We start from the raw sequence: 12,928 nt of genomic DNA on the forward strand, positions 1-12,928 counted from the left end.
ATTCTTGGTTTTAATGAATTTTTTGTTACTACCAAAAGTATATGAGGCTAAATTTATCAGCGGATATTTTTCCACCCATAAGACTCGAACCCAATATATTATTTAAGGGAATCAAACATGTATTACTTGAACCAACACTAGTTTAATTTTGATGGATTAGTTTGACTAATAGTAATTTTATCTTATAAATAAAAAGTAAAGATATGATTGGTTAATAAAGATAAATAATTTGGAGTGAAAATAATAGTTTCAGTTAAAATAACCAAAGACTTTGTGAGAGTTATACTTTAAAAGGAGGAGAGTCTAGTATTCCACAATATATTGAGCTCAAGATTTGGAATCATAATTTTCTAAAGTGTGGGTGTGTCTTAGAAGGCAAAATACATATTTTAATAATATATATTTTTAATACATATACATATTTTAATAATATGCTTATACATATTTATCATGGAGACGCTATAATTCTAATAGCTGATTTCTTAATCCATGATCATAAATGTATACTAGATTTTCATGTATTGCATTTAGAGATTGTGAGCTGAATTTTAGATGAAAAAAAATATAAATATAATATTTTAGAGTTACTTTATGAGTATATTTTATGGCTCTGAGTTCTTTATTCTCCCAAAAACTAAACTGGCAGCATTTGACAGAATTTTTGCTTTTGTTGAATAAGTCTTCTTGAATAAATTAGTGTATTATGTAGTGAGAGTAAGAAAAAAATCATATTTGAATGTGGTGAACCGGTGACCCAACTCTCCTACCTTATTCATATAAAAAACCTCATATACTTAAACTTTTTTAATAATGAATAGTGATTATGAAGGTAGAGAAAAAATCTTTAAATCGGGTTTGATTAATTGAAATTAAAAGTGATTAGTAATTAAAAACAGTATACTAAATCATAATAACTCAATTCTAATCAATTCCATGGCATGTGGTAAGATGTTATGATTAAAAGCAATAAAATAATAAGTTTTTAAATTTATTATTTTAAACATTGTAACTATGAATTGATTTACAAGTTAAATCATGTTTTATTGTCAGTCAACTCGTTTGGAAGAGATGTGGAACATAAATCATGAGCCTCTATTTCTAAAACTTGCTAGGTTTACTCTCTCCCCTTTACAAAAAGAAAAAAAAAATACTAATAAAAACACATTTTATACAACTTGATTTTATTCGAAGTTTAATCTGTGTACTTAAAAATAATCTAATTATGTATATATTTATAATTAAGATTAAATAATAAGTATGGTAAAAAAATAATAAATGAAAATGTTTTAAGATGGTTGAAAGTTAGTAGAATATTTTAAGAAAAATGGTAACTAGTGCTATTATAGGGCACTTGATTTCTAAACTATATAATCCTTAAGATTGATTTGGTGCAAGTATAGTAGAGGTTGTATTGTAATTCTAATTCACACAAAACTGGGATTTAGTTATAGTCCTAAATCAAAAGATTCGAAATAATATTTAGAATAATATAAAAAAAAATCAATAAATGAAAAGATATTAGATCATGGTGCATATGGTATTAATACTTTATAGTCCACTCTTAGGATAATATAAACTTATAAAGCACTTATCCTCCATATGGTATTAGTTTAGAATTTGTACACCTTTAATATATCATCAAATATTTATTAAAAATCAATGATAATTAAATATGAATTATATAAAAATAGTATAAAAACCTTTTACAAAATCCATGTCTATATATTTTTAGTGTAATATTTATATACTATTAGAATAAAAATTTATATAAAATTACTACATCCAATTCATTTGTATTAATTTTTTTATTTAAAATTAATAATAACTGAAAATGAATTAGGAAGATAAAATATATTTTTTCTCATATTTTTTATTCATACGACAGCTGACAAGTAGGCTACTATTAGGGGTGAACAGGAACGGCCTACCCGCTCACCCAGCATGGCCCAATCATGATTGGGTCCAATAGGGTCGGGTCTGATTGAATCTAGACCGAGTTCGGGTTCAGAAAATAGACCCAATTAATATTTAGGGTCGGGTAGGGATCGAGCATGACCTGGTCCGTCCCGTCCAAGTGTCACTCGCTCATCATGTTTGTAGGTATTTCTACTCAAATGTGTATAGAGTAATGATACATTTTTGGTCAAAAATATTATTTATTCTTTAATTTTTCCTAATATATACATGATTAATAATATATATATATATATACATATATCATTTTATATATCAAACTACATATTCATAATAATAAATAATATTGAGAAGTCTTTATCTAAAATGAGTATGCACTATATTTAATCAGGTCTAGAGTCGGGTCGGGTTTAAAGGCTGACTCGATCGCTATTTAGGGTCGGGTTAGCTTCGAGTCTAGGATCGAGTCCAGGTTTAAAAAAATGACTCAACCAATATTTAGGGTCGGATAAAGACAAGTCTTAACTCATTCAAACCCGACCCATGCTCACCTCTCCCATGATAACTTCAGATTTAAGAATGAACAGCACGAAGCAACTAAATATTCAATATCTTTTTAATTGAGACATATTTTTTAATGTTATTTACTGATTTCTTGATTGTCTCTGAATAGCATGATCGCATTAACGCAAATGGCTATTATTTTACACTCAGGGAATCCCAATGGAAACTTAACAAAATATTGTGGAGAGATTTAATATTTTTTCTATAACTCTATGTTATTGTTCTAGATTTGGTGGAAAATCTTAATTTGAACTTCTTAGTTTAAAGTATCAAGCTAAGACTCTGTTGAGCTTATTTTTGTACTTACCCAACATAGTGATACTGCATCACTCCTTTATATTTCTTAACAATAATACTAAAAGCAATATAATAATGATTAAAAATTGTAATATCCCATGAAATTTTTACTTTTTAAAAATAAACTTAAAAGTTAAAAAAATATATGTTAAGACAGTCTACAACATACGTTAAAATAAACCTGTACCGTTTTAATATTGATTTTCCATTTCAATGACCATTTTTAATTGAATATTCATGCTATATGATTTTTTTATCCACTTCGACTATTGTATGTTTGATTGCTGAACTCAAAAGGAATTTGTTATAACTCATTAGAATATTATTACCTCAAATTCTTAGCAAACTTCATGCGTGACAATATCACTAATATCTATTTTCGTGAATAACTTTGTATTTCTTAAATGAGGTAATAATGTTAACAAGTGTTATGCCATGATATAAAATTAGTTCATGCATAATTTATAAGTGGATAGGGGTGGCAATGTGGGGTGGCAATGTGGCCCGGCCCGGCCCGGCCCAGCCCGTCATTGGCCCGCCAAAATAAGGGCTGGCCCGGCCCCGCCCGTATTGTTAAAAGGGCTCAAAATGCCAGCCCGACCCATATTTTGCAGGGCTGGCAGGCTGACGGGCTGGCCCGTTTTCCCTAAAAAATGTACATAATTAAAACTTTTAGATAAAAAATAATCAACAAACTTGATAGATGTCTTTTAAAACAAAAAATCACAAACATAAGTCTACAATATTACAATAACAACATAACATCTTAGCTTAAAACTTGTAAATTCTAAAGAAGAAACCAGTTGACACGTCCCTTGCACAGCACAGTGTCACACACATTAGTTTTTTTATTTTTTAACAATGGCCCGTCGGGCCAGCTCGGCCCGGCCCGTCTTGGCCCGTCTAAAAAACGGGCTACTAAAACGGGCTGAATATGGGTTTTTGGGCTAAAATCCTTAGCCCGGCCCGCTAAAAATAGCCATCCGAACGGGCTGGCCCGACGGGCCAAGCCCATATTGCCACCCCTATGCATAAACCTATTTTAACTTATACAATAAGATATGATTTAACCAGCACCGAGTAAACTAGTCAATACGATATATAACTATGATTAAGCGTAAGTTATTTGGTTTTTTTTATACTATCCAGACTAAGGAATTGATCCATCTATTTTGGGTGCGTGATTGCCCCTCCCAACAAATATCTCTCACAAGAATTGAATCTTTAATATTTTGATCATCATACAAATCTAATGAGACCTTACACTACTAGACTAACACATTATTGGTAGGTTATTTGGTCTCCAAGAAGCAAACCCACACTAGCTAAGGAAAGTAATAGAAAAAAATAGACTGAAAAGGTAAAAAGAATAGAGAGATAAGAGGGAAAAAGAAAAGAGAGTTGGGTTCCCAACTCAGGGAAATCATAAGCAACCATGGGAAGAGGGAAACAGTAGAGATGCAGATGAAGATAGCCTAACATAGGGATGCCAGAGTGGCTGAGATAAAGCCACGACCGCTTTACATGGACGAAAGTGGTGGTGGATTAGTTGCTAGCTAGATGGCAGATAGGTTCAGTTCTTCCATTTCTTCCTTTCTTTGTTTAATGGTGATTTGGGAAACTCATTCATATTGGTATAGATTTGACCAAATAATTATCGGAGTAGTGTAACTTTTTTGGTAATTACTAAAGTAGTGTATTTTTATTGAAATCGGCTACCACATAGCCGTTTTACTTTTTCTTTTTCTCTTGGTCCCACCAAAATTGGCAACCCTGGTGGAGTTTATATTTTTTTAATATTTTCCTTCAGAAATCGTCATTGGAGAAGGAGTTTCTCCTTGGTTTTTTAATATATATGTGTAAATTGGCAATGGTGTGGAAGATTTCGCTTTTTATTTTTTTTTTATTTTTTTTCGTGCCCTAGCAGAATCGACAATGTAGGTAGAGTTTTACTTTGAGATTCGTTTATAGGAAATGAGTTTTTGTTTTTGTAGGCTTAATTTTTTTTTTCTTCCTTAAAAAATCGGCAATAGGATAGGAGTTTTAACTTTTTATTTATTTTAATTTCCATCTCACAAATCGTCAAATTGCTCTTTACTTCTCTAAAATCCCACACTATCTCTTCTTACCCTAAATACATATCGTCTCAAACTTGTTCCTAAAGTGAGTTGCAGTACTCTTTCTCTTGCTGAACCTTGAAAATGAAAGGCATTGTTCTATTTTTCGTTTGGAGCTATTCATTATCTTCCATATTCTTACTTGATTATAGGTTAGTATTCTCAACCGGAGCTATTATATTTTATCCTATTTTTTTAACTTCGATATATTTACTTGTTATTTTTTAATATTATAACTTTGTTAAATGTATATGACTATTTTTTTAATATTCTTGATGAAGAAGACATTGAAATATGTAGTGATAAGGAGGAGCTCGAATTCGGTGTTGGTTCATCTTGTAGAATAACATATAGTACTTCATCATCATTTTTTCGTAACACAAATTCTGAAGGTGGTCGTGATTTTGGTCATACAACTAGTTTAATGAACAATAGTAATAATGATTTATTTGTTGAGATGCAATTTGAATATAAAGAAGTCACAATAAATGCTATTAGAGAATTTCATATTAAAAATTCATTTGATTATGTTGTTGATGAGTCTAGACTAGATAGATATGTTGGGAAATGTAGACACTTCGGTGTCGGATGTGAGTGGCGAATTCGCGCTTCTTTTAACGTTAAGCGTGACATTTGGGAGATTAAAAAAATTAATAGATCACACAGTTGTGTATCTATGTTGGTTTCCCAAGATCACAACAAATTAAATTCATCATTCATTTCAGACCTTGTTGTTAATTTGGTATCTATAGATCCAAGTATATCAGTTAAGGCACTAGGGAAGGAGGTTGTTAGTCATTTTGGTTATACAGTGACATATAGAAAGCTGTGGACTACAAAACAAATGACATTGACAAAAATTTATGGTGACTAGGAAGGATCATACAATGAGTTACCACATTGGATGAATATTGTACAATATTTCTGTCCCGATACAATTGTGAAATATCAAGCACATCACCAGATTTCAGATGGCATGGAAGACCCTAATCGATTCATTCTAGATAGAATATTTTGGGCTTTCAAACCATGTATTGATGAGTTTGAAAATTGTAAACCAATTATACAAGCAGATGAAATATTTTTAACTGGAAAATATACTGGAACATTACTTATAGCGAGTTCACAAGACGGAAATAGACGAGTATTTTCAGTTGCTTTTGTCATTGTTGAAGGAGAGACGAAAGAAGCTTGAGAGTGGTTCTTTTACAACGTTAAGAGTTTTGTTACCCCTCAACCAAACCTATGTATCATATGAGATAGGGGGCATGTTTATTAGCTGCACTTCGAAGCGATGTAATAGGATGGTCTAGTGAAGAGTCAGTTTATTGTATTCGTCATCTTGGTAGTAACTTCAATAATGAATTCCAAGATTCTAATCTCAAAGACAAAGTCGTACAAATGAGTATGTATTAATTATATTTGAAATTTATAAATAATTTTTATGTTATGGATTGATATAATTTTATATATAATTTCTAGGTTATGAGTTGATGCGACCGCGGTTTGAGCAAATGTTGAATTTGTTGCGGCAAAAATATCTGAGGGTTGGTGCATGGTTGGACCAGATTCCAAAATAAAAGTGGACTCAAGCATATCACGAAGGTAGGAAAATAAGTGGAAGACTACACGACCCAACAACACCTTATTTTCAATTGGTGAAAAAGTATATATTAATTTTATCATTATATGTAAATTTTTAATTAAGAAAATTGATTCAATTTTTTTTACTAACTAACAATAATTAATAATATGTGGTCACAATATTTAATTACCACCTACATCCCTAGATATGTTATTAATATCATACGTGCAATATTTGACCGTATGTCGTTGATCAGGTATATTTATATTTGTATATTTTATGTGCAAATGTATATTATTTATGTTTGTATAGTTTTACGTAGAAATAATAAGTCAAACTTTCATCCTGTTTGTATATTTATGTTTGAATATTTTTTATATTAACTTTTTTAGTAACATTTTACCAGTTTCGGTGGATGTCATATTACCAACTACCTTTCCTATTCTGTTTCGCAATTGTGGAATGAGACCCTACTGATCGGGTTCTAAGGAAATTTGGTTTTGGTCAACCAATTCCACAAGATCTAGTGAATTGTGAAAAACTTCATAAAGTTGACTTACGTGGCAAAATTGATTGTGTCTGACCACATAAGCATTATTACTGGATTCAAATATGGAATAATTGAGATAACTATGTGGTCGATGGTTTACCCGCAAATACCCTACATTTGAACCACTACTCTGAGTATATGCAGTGGTACTTAAAAAGGGCTAGAAGATACATATCTAGAGATGAAGCACACTCTGATGGAATAGTAACTTTTTTTATAAATTAAACTTTCTCTTTAATTATATTATTTACTTCTAATTTTCTCTATGTGACGTCTTCTCGTATGGTCGTGAAATGATGGGAGCATTGGCTGAACTATACCGCAATGCATACTCTACCCACATTGATGAAACTCCTCCTATTCGTCATTATCATATACTAGAAACATAAATAATATACATTTGCAAATTATGGGTTCGCAAATTATAATTATTCATATAATTATTTGTCATCAAATTCTCAAATCCCACTACCATCAATGTTTGCTACTACTTCAAGTACACATTATATGCATACGATTCTCAACAATATTATTGTCCTACTATGCTGTCTATAAACATTTGTGGTATACAACATACTGATGACGAAGTTGTGGTTGAGGATGTTGATGAAGATGATTCAGATGATGAGGAGCTACAGTTGGCGACACATGGTGGAGGAAGAATCTCGCAGCGGAATGAACAATAATTAAGAGTTCAACCGCCAAGAAAGAGAAAATCACCTCCACGTGACACTTCATCACATAGACGTCATTAAAGTTGTTTCGGATTTAACGTATTAAAATTTTAATATTGTATTATTTTTTTCTTAATAATATTAGTGTTGCAAGATATAGTAATAGGTTGGTAATGAACAAAAATTATACTAAAAATTTAAACATAAAACTCAACCAAGATAGCCGATTCTTGTTAGTGGCACAAGAATAAAATAAATAAAAAGTAAAACTCATTTCTTATAAATGATTAGTAAAACTCCACATACATTATCGTTATGTTAGGGCACAGAAAAAACAAAAAAACTAAAACTCCTACTCTATTGTCGATTCTCCTAGGGAGGAAAAAAATAAAAAACTAAACCTCTAACATCATTACCGATTTACACATATATATTAAAAAAACAAGGAGAAACTCATGACGATTTGTGAAGGAAAATATTAAAAAAAAACTCCACCAGGGTTGCCGATTTTGGTAGGACCAAGAGAAAAAGAAAAAGTAAAACAATTATGTGGTAGCCGATTTCCGTAAAAATATACTACTTTAGTAATTACTAAAAAAGTTACTTACTCCGATAGTTATTTGGTCAAACTACACTAATTGAGTAAATTTCCAAATAACAGATCATCTGTTTTACGATGTAGGATACTTCATACGTAATTAATAATTAAATTTTTTAAGGGATAGCTGCTGAATTGGGCTAGGGAATGGGCTGTTGAGTTGAAACCATTTTTTTCATATGGTGTGTTTGCATTACCCATTAGGAAAACCCGTAAGAAAAACGAGAAAGAGAGTTAGACAATGTGAACTAATGGATTTAAAAAATCCACGGAGGAATGCAGGAACACGTTTTTTTAAATAAAATTTTAGTTTAAAATTCCTATTCTCAGGCCTTTTATGATAAAGAAACCCTCTAATTATAACTATAGGGGTTAAAGGAAAATGATGCGAAATACAAGGTAGCTATCTGCCACCGGTTTTGAAATATGATACTATTATTCATACATGTATGTATCTATATGATATCTGTGTGCAAGTTTTTCGTGGATATTTCTGAGTACCTACAAATATAATGGGTACTCGCATGTTTCCTAAGTTATCAATGAATTTCTAACTTTCTACTTATATTATATTTAAATGAAATGAAATTTAATTATTTTTGTACATTTGATTGAACTTTTGGCAAAAATTCTAAATTTATTGGAGTTTTTTATTTGTGTGCTTTGCTGTTCCATTTACTTGACAAAAAATATATATTTCTTTGCAAGACATTTGTGTTTCTACACATGTAATGATATTTGTAGGGTGTTTTACTATCAAATTCAATAAAAAAATGTAAACAATGTAAAAAATATAAATAAAGTAAAAAGAAAAGATGTACAGAGTGTAACAAAGATTATGGTAATGTACGTTTTATTTTAATTAAAGATAATATAATAATCATATATATAATGGGCACGGGTACCACAATACTCATACCCACTTATATATAGTACGAGTATTTTTAAAAACTTGCGGGTACCCATTTATGATATGTACCCGTGCCCGTATAGATTTTATCCGCAGGTACATTTTTTTTTGGCCATCTCTACCAAATGCCCCTTGATGTTATCAATGACCACTCTTGTCATTGTTTGTTGTTGTAAACTTGATTGAAGAGTCAAATAAATTAAGAGGTCAGTAGGGAAGGGGGCATTGCAAGTGGGTATCATATCTTCAAGTTGTCACACTTCATGTGTCATTTGTTATGATGGATTAGAAAAACACTTAATTATTAAACTTTTAATTTAAATATTTTTCAACAACCAATCAATACAAGTGGCATATGAAAAGACACAAATTATAAAATAGAAGACGTGCAACCTTCTAGAAATGACATGATAGAGAATCTTTATATAGGACAAAAATACAATTACAGGAGTATTCTATATGCATTCTTTTGATTTTTTTGGTATTATCAAAGATATTTTCTCACATTTTTAAGTAATGAACTAATCTATTTTGGAATGTGTGATTACTCCTCTCAACAAGTTTCGCTCATAGAAATCAAACCATTGACCTTTTGATTTTTCTGGGAATCTAGTAAATCTTACACCATTAAACCAACACTTGATATGAATTATTCCATTTGCCGAGAAATAATAAATTAATTTACATTAAACATATGTTATTAGAATTTTTAATAAGCTAATTGCTTCTTATAAATGACAAGGATAAAGAATAGTGAGTATAATTTTTTTTGATTCTAACTAAGAGGAGGCAGATTCGGATGTTATGTAGTTAATTATTCCAATATTTTAATAGACGCGAGCCTTTGGGAGCTTGAGGCAGCCAAAATTGTGACCATTGACAACTAAAAAAGATAGCAACTAAAATGGTGAAGAGTTGAGTTTTTTAACTATGACATTATTATATGAAGAAAAAATATATGCACTAAAAGTTTATGAATTTTATATACTATTATTTTATTATTACAATTCATATTTTATCACCATTGATTCTTAAAAAAAGTAATACAAAATAAATGATAAATAAATACATATATTATATTCTTATAATAATACAAGTATGGATTTTGTCATGACACGTCATGGGACTTGATTTAAGTTAGTTAGTGAAAGTGGTGAGTATTCAATAGGGCAAAAAATATCAAGAATAAGGATTACAAACTAAGTGACCTGTAAAGTATCATGATTAAAAATGTAAAAGTTTATTTTGCATTAAATATTTTACTTAATATATTGGAAATATTAGTTATTGTTTAGAAGGGCGAGGCTTCTCAAAAGTGCAAGCTATAGTTCATGAATTTAAATTAAATATTGATATAGGTTTAACAATTAAGTTATCATGATCTCAACCATTTATCATATCTAATGATTTCAAATTTAATTTATACTTCTTGAATCATTGGAAAAACAGACAAACATAAACTTATATAATACCTATAAATTGAAGCTCTCTTCATTCTTCCATTTCTCTCTTGTACTTTTTATCCAACCTATAGTTCTTGGTTTATTCCTTGTGTGTTTCCTCAAACATGAATTCTCTTGTATTCTTCTTTTGTTTTGCCCTATGTTCACCTTCTATTGTATCCTTTGCTAAAGCCAACGAAAATCTAAGCGGTTTTATCATTGATCTTATTCATCGCGACTCACCATTGTCACCCTTCTACAATTCTTCAATGACCCCATCACAACTCATAAAGAGTGCTGCAATGCGCTCCATTACTCGATTTAATCGAGTTCAACTCTCTTTCACGAATGAAAATCACAAACCAATACCCGAATCTATTATAATTCTAGACAACGGTGAGTACCTAATGAGAATCTATATTGGTACCCCTCCTGTTGAAAGGCTTGTTGTTGCTGACACAGGAAGTGACCTTACTTGGGTACAATGTGCCCCATGTAAAAAGACTAAGTGTTTTCCGCAAAATACCCCATTGTTTAATCCAAGAAAATCTTCCACATTCAGAAGTATACCATGTCACTCAAAACATTGCACAAGACTCCAAGAGGATTGGCATGAATGTGGAAATTCAGGTGAGTGCAAATACACTTACTTATATGGCGACAATTCATTCACCAATGGAAATTTGGCTATTGATTCAATCAAGTTTGATACCAATACCAGAAGAAAAGGTGTAAAATTTCCTAAGTCTATATTTGGATGTGGACATAACAACATTGGAACCTTTGGAATAGGTCACAAAGCCACAGGAATAGTTGGTCTTGGAGCAGGACCATTATCACTAGTTTCACAACTAGGGCATGAAATTGGTCACAAATTCTCATATTGTCTTGTTCCTTTCTCTTCAACCACCAATAGTAAATTGAAATTTGGGAACCATGCAACTATATCAGGAAATGGGGTTGTGTCCACTCCCTTAATAATAAAATCTTCTTCACCAACCTTTTACTATCTTTGCCTTAAAGGTATCACAGTTGGAAAAGAGTGTGTGGAGCAAATAGGTCATACTCATGGCAACATAATCATTGATTCAGGCACCACTTTAACTTTTCTTGAACCAAGTTTTTACAATGGTTTTGTAACCTTGGTTAAGAAAGTCATGGGTGTTGAGCCAATACAAAATCCACCAAAACCTTTAAACTTTTGTTTTAGCTATGTGAATAATATGAATTTCACTAACTTCATTTTTCATTTTAAGGGTGCAAATGTGCCACTGAACCCTAAGAACCTGTTTATTCCTTACAACAACTTGATTTGTCTGGCGGTATTACCTAACACTCAAGATGGAATTTCTATTCTTGGAAATGTGGCACAGATTGACTTTCAAGTGGAGTATGATCTTGAAGGGAAAAAGGTTTCTTTTCTTCCCACTGACTGTACCAAGAATTAAGGGGTAAATGGTTTTATCTATTATGTATTTGAAGAATTCTCTAACGTTTCTACAAACAGAGATCCTATGTCCCATATAAAACCCTCTTTCTTCATATTTTTGTCCAACAAATTTATACCAAATAATATAATTTTGTTTTTATAATTTTTTTATTTAATTACAATACAAGAGATTTTGTATATAGTGGAGGTTTTTTATGCGATTAACAGAAGTTTTTAACCTCCATAATATAATTAGCAGATGTTTCAAAAACTTCCACAGTTATGACATATAGAAGCGTTTAGTGGAGGTTTTAGAAAACCTGTGATATCTACATATTTGTAATGGTTTAACCTCCACTTTTTGAAGAGGTATTTGTAATGTTTACATGGAGGCTTTAAACCTCCACTACTTGAGAATTTTAATTGTGGAGATTTTCAACCTCAACTACTTGAAATAATATATGGAGACATGCTAAAAAATAACTATTATATGTTTCTAGAAGATTTCAACCTCAATTTAATTTCATAATTTAATCTCATTAATTTGTAGTTATTATTTAAATATACTATATGAATGAGATGACAACTAAGATGAGTGAATTAGTTGACTTAAATCTATGATCGATTTATCTGCAATTTACAGAGTTAGTAGCAGCATAAAAGTTATGCAGAAAAATATCAAGTAAATTTAAGGAGATAAAAGAGAAAAGAATACTTAGATATTTATATTGGTTCACCTTCTTGTCCATTGAATGTTACATCAAGTACTCTTGTAGCACAAAAGATTTCTTCACTAAATATTAAGAGTAGTAATTATAAATTCTCACACCGAGACTTCCTTGTATCTT

At 30.8% G+C, this 12,928-nt stretch overlaps 1 protein-coding gene across 1 annotated transcript; it reads left to right on the forward strand.

Moving 5' to 3' along the window:
- Positions 10,777-12,099, forward strand: LOC109347306 (aspartic proteinase CDR1-like). Its single transcript, XM_019587053.1, has one exon. The coding sequence runs from the start codon at positions 10,777-10,779 to the stop codon at positions 12,097-12,099; it is 1,323 nt and encodes a 440-aa protein (XP_019442598.1).

This window comes from Lupinus angustifolius, chromosome LG05, assembly GCF_001865875.1.
Source record: "Lupinus angustifolius cultivar Tanjil chromosome LG05, LupAngTanjil_v1.0, whole genome shotgun sequence".
Classification (NCBI taxonomy): Eukaryota; Viridiplantae; Streptophyta; class Magnoliopsida; order Fabales; family Fabaceae; genus Lupinus; species Lupinus angustifolius.